The sequence below is a fragment of the Macaca thibetana genome, chromosome 1 (genome assembly GCF_024542745.1).
Source record: "Macaca thibetana thibetana isolate TM-01 chromosome 1, ASM2454274v1, whole genome shotgun sequence".
Lineage (NCBI taxonomy): Eukaryota > Metazoa > Chordata > Mammalia > Primates > Cercopithecidae > Macaca > Macaca thibetana.
In genome coordinates, this window is record NC_065578.1 from 91,236,503 (window position 1) to 91,252,808 (window position 16,306).

General features: G+C 42.1%; 1 protein-coding gene across 2 annotated transcripts in view; it reads right to left on the reverse strand.

Annotated features, from left to right (window-relative positions):
• Nucleotides 1–16,306, reverse strand: part of TGFBR3 (transforming growth factor beta receptor 3) — a 207,236-nt gene that overhangs the window by 182,330 nt on the left and 8,600 nt on the right. For both annotated transcript variants that reach the window (XM_050777229.1, XM_050777302.1), the window contains exon 2: nucleotides 323–492. In XM_050777229.1, coding sequence (XP_050633186.1) covers nucleotides 323–410 — 88 coding nt within the window. In that variant the 5' untranslated portion in view covers nucleotides 411–492. The remainder of the gene's footprint in view (nucleotides 1–322; nucleotides 493–16,306) is intronic.

Sequence of the window (16,306 nt, forward strand, 5' to 3'; positions counted from 1 at the left end):
TATATATAAAAACAATCTATGCATGTAACAAAATTAGGTGGGATTATTCATTAGCGTATTTGTTCTCTTCCTTCCTCCACCAAGGTTAGCCAGGTATCTGCATCACTAACATGACAATGCCAGCACCAACCTAGTAAAATATAGCACAGACCAATGTATTATGTATCTACACAGTAGTCAAATATTTTATTTCCCTAAAGAACATAAATATTCAAGTTCTGCATGAACACCACATGGGCTAAATTCCTCTCAACTAAAGAGACTGGGACAAAATGTATCCAAAAATATATAACAAACATGCAATTTATATTATGCAACTTACCTGCAGTGGCTAAACAGGAACTCATCAGGGCAAAGATGGCGATCACATAATGGGAAGTCATTTTTATTTCTCCAACAGTGTGTCTCATCCAGTCACTTCAGCCTGCTCAGAGCACAATCTTTGCAAATCAGAAGTAGTCTTAAAGTCCCTCCTTGCAATTTTCAAATTGCCTGTAAAACAAATTTCAATAAGCAAACTTAATGAAGAAACTTCACAAACGGACACTAAAGTTAAATGGAGAATTTCTGAAAAGCATAATATAAGAAATTTATCTTAAAAGATGCCAAATAGCACTCAAGCAAACTAGACTGAGGGCAGTGACTATCTAATAAAGATTTTTATTGCAAATACTTTTGCCAATGACATATTTGTTTTTGACTTTTGTTTTCTTTTTGAGATGGAGTCTTGCTCTGTTGCCCAGGCTGGAGTGCAGTGGCATGGTCTTGGCTCACTGCAACCTCCGTCTCCTGGGTTCAAGCGATTCTCCTGCCTCAGCCTCCCAAGTAGCTGGGATTACAGACATGAGCCGCCACACCCGGCTAATTTTTGTATTTTTAGTAGAGATGGGGTTTCACCATGTTGGCCAGGCTGGTCTTGAACTCCTGATGTTGTGATCCACCCGCCTTGGCCTCCCAAAGTGCTGGGATTACAGGCGTGAGCCACCGCGCCTGGCCCTGTTTTGACATTTTAAATCTTTGGTTTTATAGAGAATTTTCAGGACTACAGAAGAAAATCAAGGTGCACCTGAAATATAACATCACCAGTTAAGTTGTGGTACCAAACTTATCAATGACACTTGATACATGCAACCCTAGTGCCAACAAGAAAACAAAACCAGCTCTGATTAGAGACTCAATCTAATGTTATAATAACAGAGTCATCACAAGGATCAAATTAAGTTGCACTGAGAAGCAATCTGAAAAAAATAAAGAAACGTAAAAAGGCAAGGTCCTTATTTCAACTGTTTGCCAACATTTTAACAGGAGAAAAGTCTTCCCTGTCTCTCAGCCCATCTGAGACTATCTGGTTACTGGACTCGAGGATCTAGAAGGTTCTTTCTAATCTTTTCCTATCCAGAGTCTTGAATGAGAGTTTTGTGGTGGCTTGCCTAACTTGAATATTCCTCACATGGCCCTAATGGTTACTGATTTAGACACTCCAAAGTATATTTTTCCAGCCCTCTATCCCTGAGCCTGGCACAACTCACAGAAGTTCAATTAACAAACATTTACTGAGCATTTACTATGCTCCAGGCATGGTTCCTTCTCATCAAGAATAAAAGTTATGGGTAAAAGTGCAAAGACCTTCCCTGATCTAGGTCCTGGAAAAGGCAGAATGGTGGAGTTTCCAGGCGCCATCTCACACACCTGGGGGTTGTGGCCTTATTATCTTCACTCAGGAAATATCACCCAACAGGAGCTGCCCGCTACCTTCAGAGACAAAGCCAATGTGGGTGCGTGAAGATACAGTACAAAAAAAATATTTTTAATGAGTTTGTAATTAAATGGTCTTAGTCTATTGCATCAATTGTCAAAGAGAAAGATATTTAAAATGGCTCTTTGCAATTGTAACATTGCCTATGAATAGGGTGACTGCAGGACAGGGGTGGGAGGGAGCGGAAGCCTTTTCACTGAATTCCCTTCTGGGTTTTGTATTAATAACATCTGCAAGTATTACCTATTCAGAAATGATAACAGTAAAGTTCCAATTTCAAAAAGAATTTCTTAGATATGTCTTAAAACTAAATTATTATATAGGCAGGAGGCACTATGGTTCAATCTTGATATATGTTAGTGATTAAAATCCTCATATGAATAGTATATGGATTATGATAAAGATAAAAAATCTGCCTGGGTGTGAATCCACTCTGCCCCAATGGTAATGTTAGGCAACTAACATTTCATGAACTCTTCATGAATGAACATATCCTGTGGTAGGAAATGTATGGTAGGCTGTTGTGAGGATTCAGTTAGTTAATATACATACACAATGCTTAGAACAATCCCTAGCACATAAAAACCAACCAAATAAATGTTAGCTATGATTACTGTACTGTATCGCTACTTGTCCATTCTCTTTGAGGTATTTATACCAATAAAGTGGAGAAATTAAGGTATAGTTATTTATGTAAGTCTTAGCTACTGTAAATCCAGTTCAAACTTTTGTTTAGTGAAAAACAAACATTACAACAGACAAAAGGAGATAAGCTAAAGAGTGGACTCACTAAAAGAACAAAATTACCAGTCAAGTTGAGGCATAAGTCATCAATGACACAGCTTGTCTCAAAAGCTGACTAAATTATAGAGATAATTTGGGAGCCATTAAACTGACTTAATTATCTCTCAAAGTCCAACATTTCTGTCACCATAATTCCACATCAACTCTGATCACATGGAAATCTTCTCTGTTAACTTAAAAATTAAACTACCACAAAGAGTATCTGTGTCTATTTTTTTCCCTTCAAAATATTAGATTCCCTAAATTAGTGAACTGGTTTACAAGAACTATAGTGCCTCCTGCCTATGTAATAATTTTGATAAGGAAAAACCTCTCTGGAAGAATATGCTATGTCAGCAAATGTTAAAGACAACTTTTATAAAGCAAAACCCTGTAAGGAGATCTCAGAAGAAGATGACTTCCCAGAGGATTTTACGAAGCACATAAACTGTAAGCGGCACGAGGCTTGTGGGAATATTTAACGAGCTTGCGTCACCCTGCCTACAGCTGCAGTGGGTATGAGGGTCTGTGCTGCGTTAATCCAGGGGTTTCAACCAGGTCTGAACGAACCTGTGGAAAAGAAAGGCAAATGGTTCCATTAAAAATATAGGCTGCAAATTGCTGACAAGAATATTGGGCAATTATTAAAATGCAGCAATTACGGATATAATAGAGCCAAGCTAAACAGTTTGATGCCCAAAGGCAAACCACAGCAAGTTTACACCGGATCTTAAAACATCTCTGAGGAAGTCCTGGACAAGCTGAAACTGCACACTGCTGTTTGTAACAAAAAGGGAGCTTTTCTTCTTTTAGCTTAAAATTCTCTCCATAATGTAACTTGTTCAAAAAGAAAATAAACTGCAGAAGGTTTTTGTCTAATCTCCCCAGTGTGGTGAAAGGCTCCCAAGGCAGAGGGGAAGCAAAAGGGAAGCGTGTCATTCTCATTCAGCTGAACTCCAGTTTTGGCCACAACTTGTACACCTCAGTGCCTTAACACCCAACTTAGGAATCAGTTTCCTAATTAGAATGCTGGATGGACTGAAGGCTTCCGAAAAGTTGCAGCTTTGATAAAACTAAGGAAATATAAACAACTCTTTTCTTCTGTGAGGTTCTACCACACTGACTGTAAACACCAGGGACTCCCAATCCTGACTTTTTGACCTCAAAGAATCTCTGGACTTTATGAACTAAATGCTTTCTTTAGAAATATGGGTTCTGGCCGGGTGCAGTGGCTCATGCCTGTAATCCCAGCACTTTGGGAGGCCGAGCTGGGCAGATCACCTGAGGTCAGGAGTTCGAGACCAGCCTGGTCAACCTGGCAAAACTCTGGCTCAACTAAAAATACAAAAGTTAACCAGGCACGGTGGTGCGTGCTTGTAATCCCAGCTACTTGGGAGGCTGAGGCAGGAGAATCACTTGAACCCGGGAGACGGAGGTTGCAGTGAGCCGAGATCATGCCACTGCACTACAGCCTGGGCAACAGAGTGAGACTCCATCTCAAAAAAAAAAAAAAAAGAAAGAAAGAAATATAGGTTCTGTCTATGGAGTAGCCATTCCTTTATTCCTTTACATTCTTAATAAACTTGCTTTCACTTAAAAAAAAAAAAAAAAAAAAGTAGAAATACCTAATGTAAATGATGAGTTAATGGGTTCAGCAAACCAACATGGCACATGTATACCTATGTAACAAACCTGCATATTGTACACATGTACCCTAGAACATAAAGTATTAAAAAAAAAAAAAAGTAGAAATATAAATAGGATACTCTGAGATCGTGAAAGAGCGATTTGGAATAATAGTCATTTTGCCCACATTTGAAAGCAACATGTTCCATTTAAAAGGTAGGTGAACTTTGATGAATTGATGAACACTTAGTATTCATCAATAACATAAGAAAATTCGGAGACTTAATGGGTTTTTTTTTTAATAATAAATAAATAAATAAATGCGCTGCTAATTTCAGAGATCCCCTGGGTTTATTTCTGAGTCTATTAAGTGCACTGCCCCTCATGCCCTCATGACCCAAAAGAGTGCACAGGTAAAGACCAGGATTCGCTGAAAAAATCCCATCCAAATGAATCCTTAAAACCATCATGTTCTAAACCAATATTCAAAAGGATCTAGTTAGGTACAATATTTCCTAAGGTGAGGAGAGAAATCTTGCTGCATCTAAGAGAAAAACTGTGGCAAAATGGATGTCTGGCAATAGGCTAAGAGCCAGTAAGAAAAAATTAGTAGCTTCCCCTTAGATGGCTAACATGGCCTGGCTACATTCATGAGATGATTCAGAATCAGAACTAAACTAATCCCCATCTTCAAACAGATTTGGCACAAAGGGAGAAAAAGTCCTAGATTTGGATAAGAAATCTTTGGACTCACATCCAAGCACAATCAATATTCAGTAAATATTACTACCATATGCCAGGCACTGTTCAAGATGCCAGGGATATACCAATGAAAAAAGACACCAAAAATCCTGCCCTCAGGGAGCTTATATCCTAGTAAAAATATCATTTACTACTTCACGCAAGACATTTAATTTCCTGAAGTTTCTCCTTTCAACAAATCTTTACTGCTTACTCTGCTAAGCAATGGCCAAAGAGACATGTTTTTTGCCCTTGTGGGCTTAAAAGCTGGTGAGATAAACAGACAATAATCACAAATATATAATTACACGATATAATCAGAGCTCTAAAGGAAAAGTATCCACAACTTGAGGATAAGTGAAGATTTAAAAAGTCAGGTGAGGAATGATATTGCAGGCAGAGGAAGCATTACAGGAGGGAGGAGAGCTGCAGAGCAAAAAGGGAAAGAGAAGAGGAATAAGTTCAAGGAGGGGTTTAAACAGGGAATGGCGTGATCAGATGGGATTATTAAAGATTTCCTTCACACTGTACAGAGAACAGACTGAAGTGAGGCCAGAGCGCCTGGACAATCAGTTGAGATTCTCACAGCATGTCAGACAAGAAAGGATGGAGGTTTAGATCAGAATGGAGCCTCAGTTTCCTCCTTCGTAAAGATTGTAACAGACGAAATTTACCTACATCACAGGGTTGTTGCAAGAATCAAATGAGACTGTGCACGTACAGTATTAAAACTATCATTTATCATTAGCAAGCTGTTTCTACCAAAGAGATTTATTATCCTGAGGTGTCAGATTAAAGTCCCAACATTCTGTGGCTGCCAGTGGCAGGAAAAGAAAGGAGGAAGATTACTCTGGAACTACCTGTACTGGTAGGCACAGGGGAGGCCGTAGGCACGGGGGAGGCAGTAGGCACAGAGGGTACGAGGAAAGCAGAGAAGCCTGACTCCACTCTACCTGTTCTGTGCCGGCTGCCTTCAGAGGCGAGGTGGGCTGTCCCTCCAAAGCAGGCCCACCCTCATTCCTGGCTGGGAGCATGATCAACAGATCTGGCCCCAGCAGCCTTGGTTTCCTTGGGGCTGAACTTCAGTCCGTCCTTAAAAGCCCTTCCATCTATCCCAAGCACAACACACCTCACTCCCAAGCAAAATACAGGAAAAAGGGAGGGTGGGTGTTGATACATTTCACAAAATTGGAAAAGACCATGTTTTATTCAAACTCACAAACCAGGATGGCTTTTTCACCCACCCTTGCAATACTCTAAGAACCACCTTTTCATATTTAAGATTTTTGCGTCCAAAGGTTTCTGTAGCTTTTCATTTATAAGGGTGTCTGCTTTTAAGCTACAATAAAGAACTATATTTGGGGGTTCAAACCCTGGCTTACCCAGCTGTGTTACATTGAACAAGTCATTTAGCCCCTACCACTCCCTCATCTGTAAAATGGTAGCAATATTTTGATTATAATATATGAGACAGAATATTAGGCATGGTACCTAAAACAATACATGGCCCACACAGTCTATTTTATTTTATTTTATTTTATTTATTTATTTATTTTTTTTTTGAGATGGAGTCTCATTCGGTCGCCTAGGCTGGAGTGCAATGGCGCAGTCTCAGCTCACTGCAACCTCTGCCTTTGGGTTCAAGCAATTCTCTTGCCTCAGCCTCCCAAGTAGCTGGGATTACAGGCATGCACCACCTCGCCTGGCTAATTTTTGTATTTTTAGTAGAGACAGGGTTTCACCATGTTGGCCAGGCTGGTCTCAAACTCCTGACCTCAGGTGACCCACCTACCTCAGCCTCCCAATGTGCTAGGATTACAGGTGTGAGCCACTGCACCTGGCCCCACACAGTCTATTTTAAACAAATAATAGTCATTGGTACTTTTATGGTTAAAATATACCTAGACTTTCAAAAAGAAAATAAGCAAACTACTAGTAGCAAGGCAACAGTTGTTTATAGCAAATTTTGTATTATTTTGGAGATTAGACTTCATCATCTAGAATTTCAAAAATTCCCTCCATCACCAAAAAATAATGATTCCAAATTCCATACAAGGTACGGGTTCTAAAGATACTCATAATGTAGCAAACTGTTCAAATGGGGGTGAAGCCACTGCCTCAACATTTCCAGTATAAGTTACAGGGATCGGGCTGCAGGGTCCTTCTCGATTCTATCTGATGATTCCCAGTTAGCCGCAGGGGTTTGGCTGGGGGCTATGGAACTCAATCTGGCACTGCCACCAAACCAGCCAAGCTACCTAGAGTGAGGAATCAGCTGTCCTCAGAAAGGTTTAAATCATAAAGCTGTAATTATTCAAGCAAAATTCAGCATATCAGAATATTCTCAGGACAACAGTCATCCTCCCTCAGGCCCTAGCAAGCACGTGGCCATTGAAAAAAGCTTTCGATAGCCTGGACAACATAGTGAAAAGCTGTCTCTACAAAAAATTTAAAAGTGCGCCGGGTCTGGTGGTTTACAGCCCAGGCATGTGAAACACTAAGAATTAAAACTCTTCAACGGTTGCCCACTGCTGTCGAGATAAACAGCAAAACTTCACATGGCCACCAACCATCGTCTAGTTAGTCCAAGCTCATCTTCTGCACGCTGCAGCCACACTAGTGTCAATTCAGTCCCACAAAAGGGCCAAGTCCTCACCTTCCAAAAGTGATGTTCACTATATCAGAACTCAACATCCCTCCATGGTCCCTAGGATGGTCACTTTCTAATATCTTCAGGTCTCAGCATAAGCCTTACTTCTTTAAGAAAGCCTCCTCTGATTCCCTTGGACCAAGTTAAACTTGGACACCTAGAACGCAGTACAATCCAACCCTCCAACCCTTCAGGTTGTAATTATTATGTAATTATTTCCTTCCAGGTACGGCTTTCCCACTGTCTTAATTCCAGCAAGGCAGATCATAGTCTACCTACACTTGGCTGACAGTGGGCATCTAATGAAGGTACCACAGTGGACTACAGGTATAAAAAACTACTGTGTATACTACAATAAAAATAGTACAGGCCAGGAGCTGTAGCTCACACCTGCAATCCCAGCACTTTGTTAGGCCAAGGTGGGCAGATAACTTGAGGTCAGGAGTTCCAGACCAACCTGACCAACATGGTGAAATCACATCTCTACAAGAAATACAAAAATTAGCTGGGTGTAGTGGCACATGCCTGTAATCTCAGCTATTCGGGAGGCTGAAGCAGGAGAACTACTTAAACTCGGCAGGTAGAGGTTACAGTGAGCTGAGATCATGCCACTGTATTCCAGCCTGGGCAACAGAGCAAGACTCTGTCTCAAAGAGAAAAAGAAAACTGCCAGGCACGGTGGCTCACGCCTGTAATCCCAGCACTTTGGGAGACCGAGATGGGCGGATCACAAGGTCAGGAGATCGAGACCATCCTGGCTAACACGGTGAAACCCCATCTCTACTAAAAATACAAAATATTAGCCGGGCGCTGTGGCGGGCGCCTGTAGTTCCAGCTACTCAGGAGGCTGAGGCAGGAGAATGGCGTGAACCCGGGAGGCGGAGCTTGCAGTGAGCCGAGATAGCGCCACTGCACTCCGGCTTGGGCTACAAAGCGAGACTGTCTCAAAAAAAAAAAAAAAAGAAAGAAAAAAAAAGAAAACAGAAAAAATAGTACAGCAGGATAAGTTATTAGAACATTTCTCGATAACAAATAAGAGTTGTGCACAAGAACCTCAGGCATCCTCAAAGGAAAAGGAGGCAGGAGTGCAACCATCAGCATGTTTTACCAGCTCAGACCTTCTGGGTCCTACTTCCTTCATCTCTAATATGAAGAAATTAAATAAGAAAATCTTCTATTCTATATCATACTATAATTGTCATTACATGGACTAATAATCCTGAATCCCTTCTAGAAAATGAGACTTCAAACACACTTGTAGAAATCTGAAATGCATAATTATGTAAAGGCTAGCAGGAATAACTTCACAAAACGGGAAAGTGTTATCCAAGAAAAATATTCAACTTGACAACATAAGAATAAATAGAATATTAATACTACATTAGCTATTTTAATATATAACTTATGTAAACAAAAATTATTTAAATGCAGTATCTTCCCAACAATGTAAGCACACATAAAACCTGAATTTTGTCAGATCTGCCCATTGTATCACAATCTGCCATTTTTATGCTATTTCTCAAAGTCTAAGAACTCTACTGATGGTCCTCACCTCATTCTAAAAGGGACTTCTGATTAATCCCATCCTACTGTGAACATTCTGTCACTTAACATTTTGTGTATAATTCGTTCCACATTATCTTCTAGTCAGAGCCAACTTGGAATGCTAGAAATAGGTAGTATCTACTCCGACCCTTTAATTTTACAGATTAGCAAACCAAAAATTAGAAAGGCTCAACAACTGGCCCAGCTTTACACAGCTACTTAGTTGCAAAGCCAAGACTTGTCCACATGCTGCTTTGTAATTATTCTGTGGTTGATCAAGTGTCTATACTTTATTCCCCTTCCTGTCAGAAGCTGACATCTCTGCTTTCTTCTGAACCCACATAATGTCTCAGCTATCACCTACTGAACACCTATCATGTATATCACAATTTCTCATTTAATCCTATCAACAACCCAAGGAGAGAGATGCCCTTTACTCCATTTTGTAGTGAGAAAAGTGAGGCTTCAAGATGCTAAGCAAGGCTGGGTACAGTGGCTCACACCTATAATCCCAGCACTTTGGAAGGCAGAGGCCAAAGGCTCACTTGAAGCCAGGAGTTCACAACCAGCCTGGGAAACATAGAAAAAATAAAAATAATTTGAATATCATGAGTTTCTCAAAAAAAAAAAATACAAATAAATACAATCACAAATATTAGCCAGGCATGGTGGCGCATGCTTATATTCCTAGCTACTTGGAAGGCTGAGGCAGGGGGATCACTTGAGCCCAGACGTTTAAGGCTGCAAGGGAGCTACAATGGCACCACTGCACTCCAGCCTAGGCAACAGAGAGAGTGGGACTCTGCTCTGTCACCAAAAAAAAAAAAAAAAAAAAAAAAAACCATGCTAAGCAACCCGAAGTCACCAGCTTATAAATCCTGGCACCAGGACTTAAGTCCAGGTCTGTGTAATTCCACGCCCATGCTCTTAACCACTACAAACAGGGAATCCTCCAGAAACAGCTGACTTACAAAAAAAAGATAGGGACTGTGCCTATTACTAAGCCACTGTAGATATCAACCAGGCCCTGCATGGACTCTCACTTTCTGGTGGTGGGTAGTCTGACGAAATCTGACACAAGGGACAAATTATTTTGTTCTGAAACCAGGGTGGCAGGCCTTGATCAGCAGTTTTAGTTGACTTCATTCATTCACTCAACAAACATTTATTAGCACCTACCCTGTCTTGGGCACTGTTCAGGGAGGTGGGCACATAGCAGCAAATTAAACACACCCTGTTTTCACACAGTTTACCTTCTAAAGGTAGGGACCGACAGACAACAAACAAATAATATGTCAAGGCCTGATAAGACCTAGGAAAGGAAAATAAAGCAGGTTAAGGAGAGAGAGTGATGACAGGAGGGATGCTATTTTAGACAGGGTGGTCAAAGAGGGCCTCCCAGACAAGGTAACATTTAAGCACAGAGGTAAGAGACAAAGCTACAACAAAATCTAAAGGAAAAACCTCCCAGGCAGTGGGAATAGCGAATGCAAAGGTCCTGAGGTAAGAGCATGCTTGGTTTGTCCTAGAAGCAGACTACAGTATAGCATAGTGGAAAGTGTGGGGCTCCCACAGCCTACCTGAGTTCAAATCCCCCACCTGACTTTTCTAAGCAATATAATTTTGGGCAACTTACTTAAAGTTCCACGCCTGATCTGTAAAGTAGAGATAATGATTCTATCTCCTTCATGGGGTTGTTATGATGATTAAACTAATAAATAAAGCAGTTACTCCCTAGTATGTTGTTAGAAATTCAGGAAATGGTAGCTATGATTATTTTTAACTACTCACTGATAACTCAGTTCCATTCCAGACAATTCATTTTCAATGTGGTAGCTTTGAATCCCAGGGTGAATGACACTGCAGGCTTTGTACATGGCCAATAGCTTCCTCCTAAGCCTTTGACTTTCTTGGCTGGGCTTCCTATCCCTGTAGGAACCATGCCGATGTTATCTCAATAAGAGCAGGAGGCAAATTCCTCTAACTTTACTATTACACTAATACAAATTATGTACTCCATTCCACATAATCCCTACCCACAAGAGTCTGACACTTCTTCAGAGCTGAATTTATTACCCTGTGGATTTAAGGTATTGGTTTCACAAGACGGGGTCCTGCCAATCCTGATTTCCCACTAGCACCACCAGCAGAAGCAAGCAGAAATTTCAGTGACAACCCCTTATCTTGAGAAGGGTTAAAACTTCACTTCAAAAGATGGTAATTTAATTTTAAATAATCCATTCTCCAATGTCCTTTTTGCCTAAAATTAAGATTTGTTTTCAAAGAAATTAGAACATCAAAGCAAAACTCCTCAACAGTCATCTGGCCTAAAAGTCTCAAGACAGAACATAGCCCCCAAGCAAGGCAGCTCTGGACGGGACTGTGTGACCAGACAAGGGGATGGGCACAGAAACAAGGCAAGATGTCAGGGCTGCAAGGAAATTCTGCCCTGTTTCCCCCTGCCCTCTTCCCTAGCTCTTTTCTTTAATGTTGTGTTTGCTTTTCATCTTTGTAGCCTGCTAGGTTAAAGGGCAAACCACAGGCAGAGAGAAACCTCAGCAAGCCCATGCCTGTTAGACATAAAATGGGAGTCTTCCCAAACCACTTGTAAGGATGGGGGGACCCACGGGTGCTGCTTCGAGTCAGACAATGAAAAAGAGGTCAGTGTTCTAGTCCAACGAGTCTTAAATGAGGTTTTTTAAAAATCAGATTCTCCTTCCCCGAGATCTGATGGTTTTCTCTTTTTTTGAGGGGGTGGTGGGAGAGGGGGATAGGGTTTCACTCTGTCACTCAGGCTGGTGTGCAGAGCCTCAAACTCCTTGGCTCAAGCTATTCTCCCACCTCAACTACAGTCCCTGTAAGCAGGGACTCTGTTTCCCAGGCTGCAGTGCAGTGGCACTATCTCAGATCACTGCAACCTCCGCCTCCCAGGTTCAAGCAATTCTCCTGCCTCTGCCTCCCGAGTAGCTGGGATTACAGGTGCCTGCCACCAAGCCCAGCTAATTTTTGTATTTTTTTAGTAAAGACGGGTTTTTACCATGCTGGCCAGGCTGGTCTCGAACTCCTGTCCTCAGTCTCCAAAAGTGTTGGGATTACAGGCCTGAGCCACCATGCCTGGCCCAATTTTCCCTTTTTAATGCCCTGAGTGCACCTATAACTGGGGCTATAAGAAATCCATAAAATGGACTGGGCGCTGTGGCTCACGCCTGTAATCCTAGCACTTTGGGAGACCAAGGCAGGAGAATCACTTGAGATCAGGAGTTCAAGACCAGCCTGGCCAACATGGTGAAACTCCGTCTCTACCAAAAATACAAAAAAAAATTAGCTGGGCATGGTGGCATGTGCCTGTAATCCCAGCTACTTGGGAGGCTGAGGCAGGAGAATGGCTTGAACCCAAGGAGGCAGAGGTTGCAGTGCGCCAAGATTGTGCCACTGCACTCCAGCCTGGGTGACAGAGTGAGACCCTGCCCCCCCCAAAAAAAAAAAGTCATAAAATGATGCTTCTCATTCATTTATTAATTTAATAATGTTTATCAAGTGCCTGCTTCATGCCAGGACTGTTCCAGGTGTGGGTATTCAACAGAGAACAAAACATAAAAATCCCTGCCCTGATGGAGCTTTCATTCTAGCTAGAGGAAACAGACTATAAACAAGATACATAATTATATATTACATACAGACCAATGCTAAGAAAACAAAGCAGAAAAGGGAGAGATAAAGTATGTGTGTGAGGTTTTGGTTTGTCTGTTTTGAATAAGGACCTAACAAAAGCGAATTCTGTACCTATTTGGGGAAAAACATTCCAAGCAAAGGAAACAGCACGTGCAAAGGCCCTGAGACAGAGCGTATCTGGCGTGCTCAGGGGCCAACAATCAGGCGTGGCTGCTGGAGCAGAGTGAGCAGCCTAGAGAGCACAAGAGGGAAGTCAACTGGGTCACCAGCATGAGAGTGGTGGGCTCGTTGTGCAGGGCTTTACAGATCACTGTGAGAATTTTGGCTTTTATTCTGAGAAAGGCAAGAATAAACAGTAGAGTGTTTTTTGTTTTGTTTTGTTTTGAGACGGAGTCTGGCTCTGTCACCAGGCTGGAGTGCAGGTGCAATCTCGGCTCACTGCAACCTCCACCTCCTGGGTTCAAGCGATTCTCCTGCCTCAGCCTCCCGAGTAGCTGGGATTACAGGCACGTGCCACCATGCCAGGCTAATTTTTTGTATTTTTAGTAGAGATGGGGTTTCACCATGCTGGCCAGGCTGGTCTCAAACTCCTGACTTTGTGATCCGCCTGCCTCAGCCTCCCAAAGTGCTGGGATTACAGGCGTGAGCCACTGCTCCCAGCCTAGAGTGTCTTAAGCAAGGGAATGAAGGAATCTGACTTAGGGTTTATCACAATCGTTCTGGCTATTGGGTGGGAACCAGGCTGCAGAAGGGCAGGGAGGGGAACACCGTTCTCTGGTTGTTCTCATCTTTAGAGAAACTTAAGGAAGATTATTCTAAGCCCCACTCTAACCCTAAACTCTATGATTCTGAGTTGATTTCCTGTGTCTTTTCTATAGCTATAATTTATATCAACTGTAAGCCTGATCTTTCCCCAAAGTCATAACTGAAGTGGGCTGAAATGAAGAATTCCATTTTTCAATATATCTATAAACCAGGCCCATGCTACACACCTAGGATACCAAGATGGTAAGACTCGATCCTGCTCTAGGGAATCTGCCGAAGGAAGAAAAAAACATTCTCATGAGTCAGCAAGAGAAGCACCTGCCAGGAGGAGCCACATGAAGCCCCACCAGAGGAGCTGGCAGCAGTGAGAGCCTGGAAGAGTAAGCAAGAACCCCCACAGAGAAGAAGGGACATGGGAAATACAGAAGGTGACACTGTGGAGACTATGGACCACAGAGAAGTAATATGGTGGCTTTTGGACTGTAATAGAAAAACCTACAGAAAAACCAGATGGCACTGTCTGAGAGACTGTTGGAAATATGGGTGTGAAAAAACTGGGAGCTGTTGATATTGAAGCACAGAAATATGAGCAACTCAATGTAGACTGAAAAGACAAGAAAAAGAAAAGAGGAAGGGAGGGAAGGAGAGGGGAGGAAAGGAAAATGGAACCTTGGAAAATGTCAACCCATAGGGATCAAGCATTCAAAAGGAAGACTGGGCCGGGCACTGTGGCTCACGTCTGTAATCCCAGCATTTTGGGAGGCTGAGGCAGGTAGAGCACCTGAGGTCAGGAGTTCAAGACCAGCCTGGCCAACATGGCGAAACCTTGTCTCTACTAACAATACAAAAAGTAGCTGGGCGTGGTGGTGCACGCCTGTAATCCCAGCTACTCGGGGGGTGGGAGTATGCAGCTGAGGCAGGAGAATTGCTTGAACCCGTGAGGCAGAGACTGCAGTGAGCCAAGGTCGTGCCAATGCACTCCAGCCTGGGCAACAGAGTGAGACTCCATCTCAAAAAAAAAAAAAAAAAAGGAACGAAATGGAAGACTGAAGAGACATCTGGAACATAAGAGGAAAACCAGGAGAACTCATTTCAGGGAAACCAAGAAAAAAAAATGGGGGAAAAAGGAAAGTAAAGCAGCAAATGCAACTTTGCACTCTGCACTTCGCACCTCTTCTAGCACCTCATGGGGGTGTGGTGGGCGTGGGAGCCAGCAGCAGGCAGGAGAGAGTAAATGGGAGGTGAGAAGAAAAGCACCAAGAGCTAAAACACATTAGCCTCAGTGACAAGACTAAGAGTTATCAAAGATTATGTAGCATCAGGAAAGTCTTATTCAACACTCTGTGGAGGTGTAAGGTATGAGAAACAGGAACTAAGACCTGCCGGGGGTGATCTTCTGGCGGTGGAAAGGAGATTTCTTAGTTAACACCTAGGTCTCACAGGACCACTAATCCTGAAACTAGCAGTAGGCATCCGGAAAGGCTAGTTGGCTTCTGACAAGTGCTGAGGACAATAGATTCACCCACACATCATCCAAATGCTAGGCTTCGCACCTCCATACCTTTCTCACACTAACATCCCTAATTTTCTCCTCCAGCAGAATAATGCTAGGCAGCAGGGACTACATTTCAGTTCAAAGCATGGTAAAAAAAAATCACATAACAAAAACCATAGCACCACTACCAGGCATGATGCTGTGAGCCCATAACCTGGGACCATTTAGGCAGGAAAAGGCTTTACCAAAAACAAGCTGGGTCCCGGAACACTGGACCCAAACCCCTTCATGTCAGCAAAAACTGCCTAAATGTTCTTCTGTTTGCTCTCTGAGAAACGAAAAGAAGCCGAAGGAGGAAAAAGCCTTTAATCCTAAAATTATTCTTAATTTCCAATACAGAGCGTTTGAGAAAAATCTGAAAGCCAACAGAAAAACTAGCAGATTCTTTAAAATGTGTGTCTACAGTCCTTTCTCCTTTACCCTCTACAAAAAAAGCAATCCAACTCCCAAATGATCATTTTTCTTGGCTTAATTTCACTATTTTTTGTGATACATAATTGGAAACAGACTACTTTTTCCTGGCTTTAGAGAACAGGATCTTCAGGGTTACAAGAGTTGCCAACTACAGAACCTCAACCTTAGCAAAATTTCTTTTGCAAACATCTTACCTATCTACCTACTTGAAATATATATTAACTCCAAAGAAAACACTTAAATCCCTTATTATTATGCAAAAGTGGATTTTCTCCCAACAAATTAGACACTCCCCTCCTTTTCCTAGCCTCCCTACCCATTGAAATCCTGCTCTGTGTTCAGCTATGTCCCACCCAAACATGACCAAAAGCCCTCACCAGCATGGTATCTAGATGGGATGCCTTTTGGAAGCATTTTCTTTTTTCTTCATATTTTCTTTTTTTTTCTTTTTGGTGGGGACAGGGACAAGGTCTCACTGTGTCACCCAGGCTGGAGTGCAGTAGTATGACCAAGACTCACTGCAGCCTCGAACCTCCTGGCTCAAGCAATCCTCCTGCCTCAGCCTTCTGAGAAGCTACAAGCGCACACCACCACGCCTGGCTAATTTTTAATTGACATTTTCAGGAATTTAGAAGAATTGGTTCTACAGGAAAGCTCCTTATTTAGCCCACACAGTGAATGAAATTAAAACCTGGAACATCTTAGAGAACAACCACTCTAACAATGAAATAAAGATGCCACAAATTGAAAAAAGATATAAATATGGAAAAATGTGAAATGCAACTAGTAGGTCATCCTT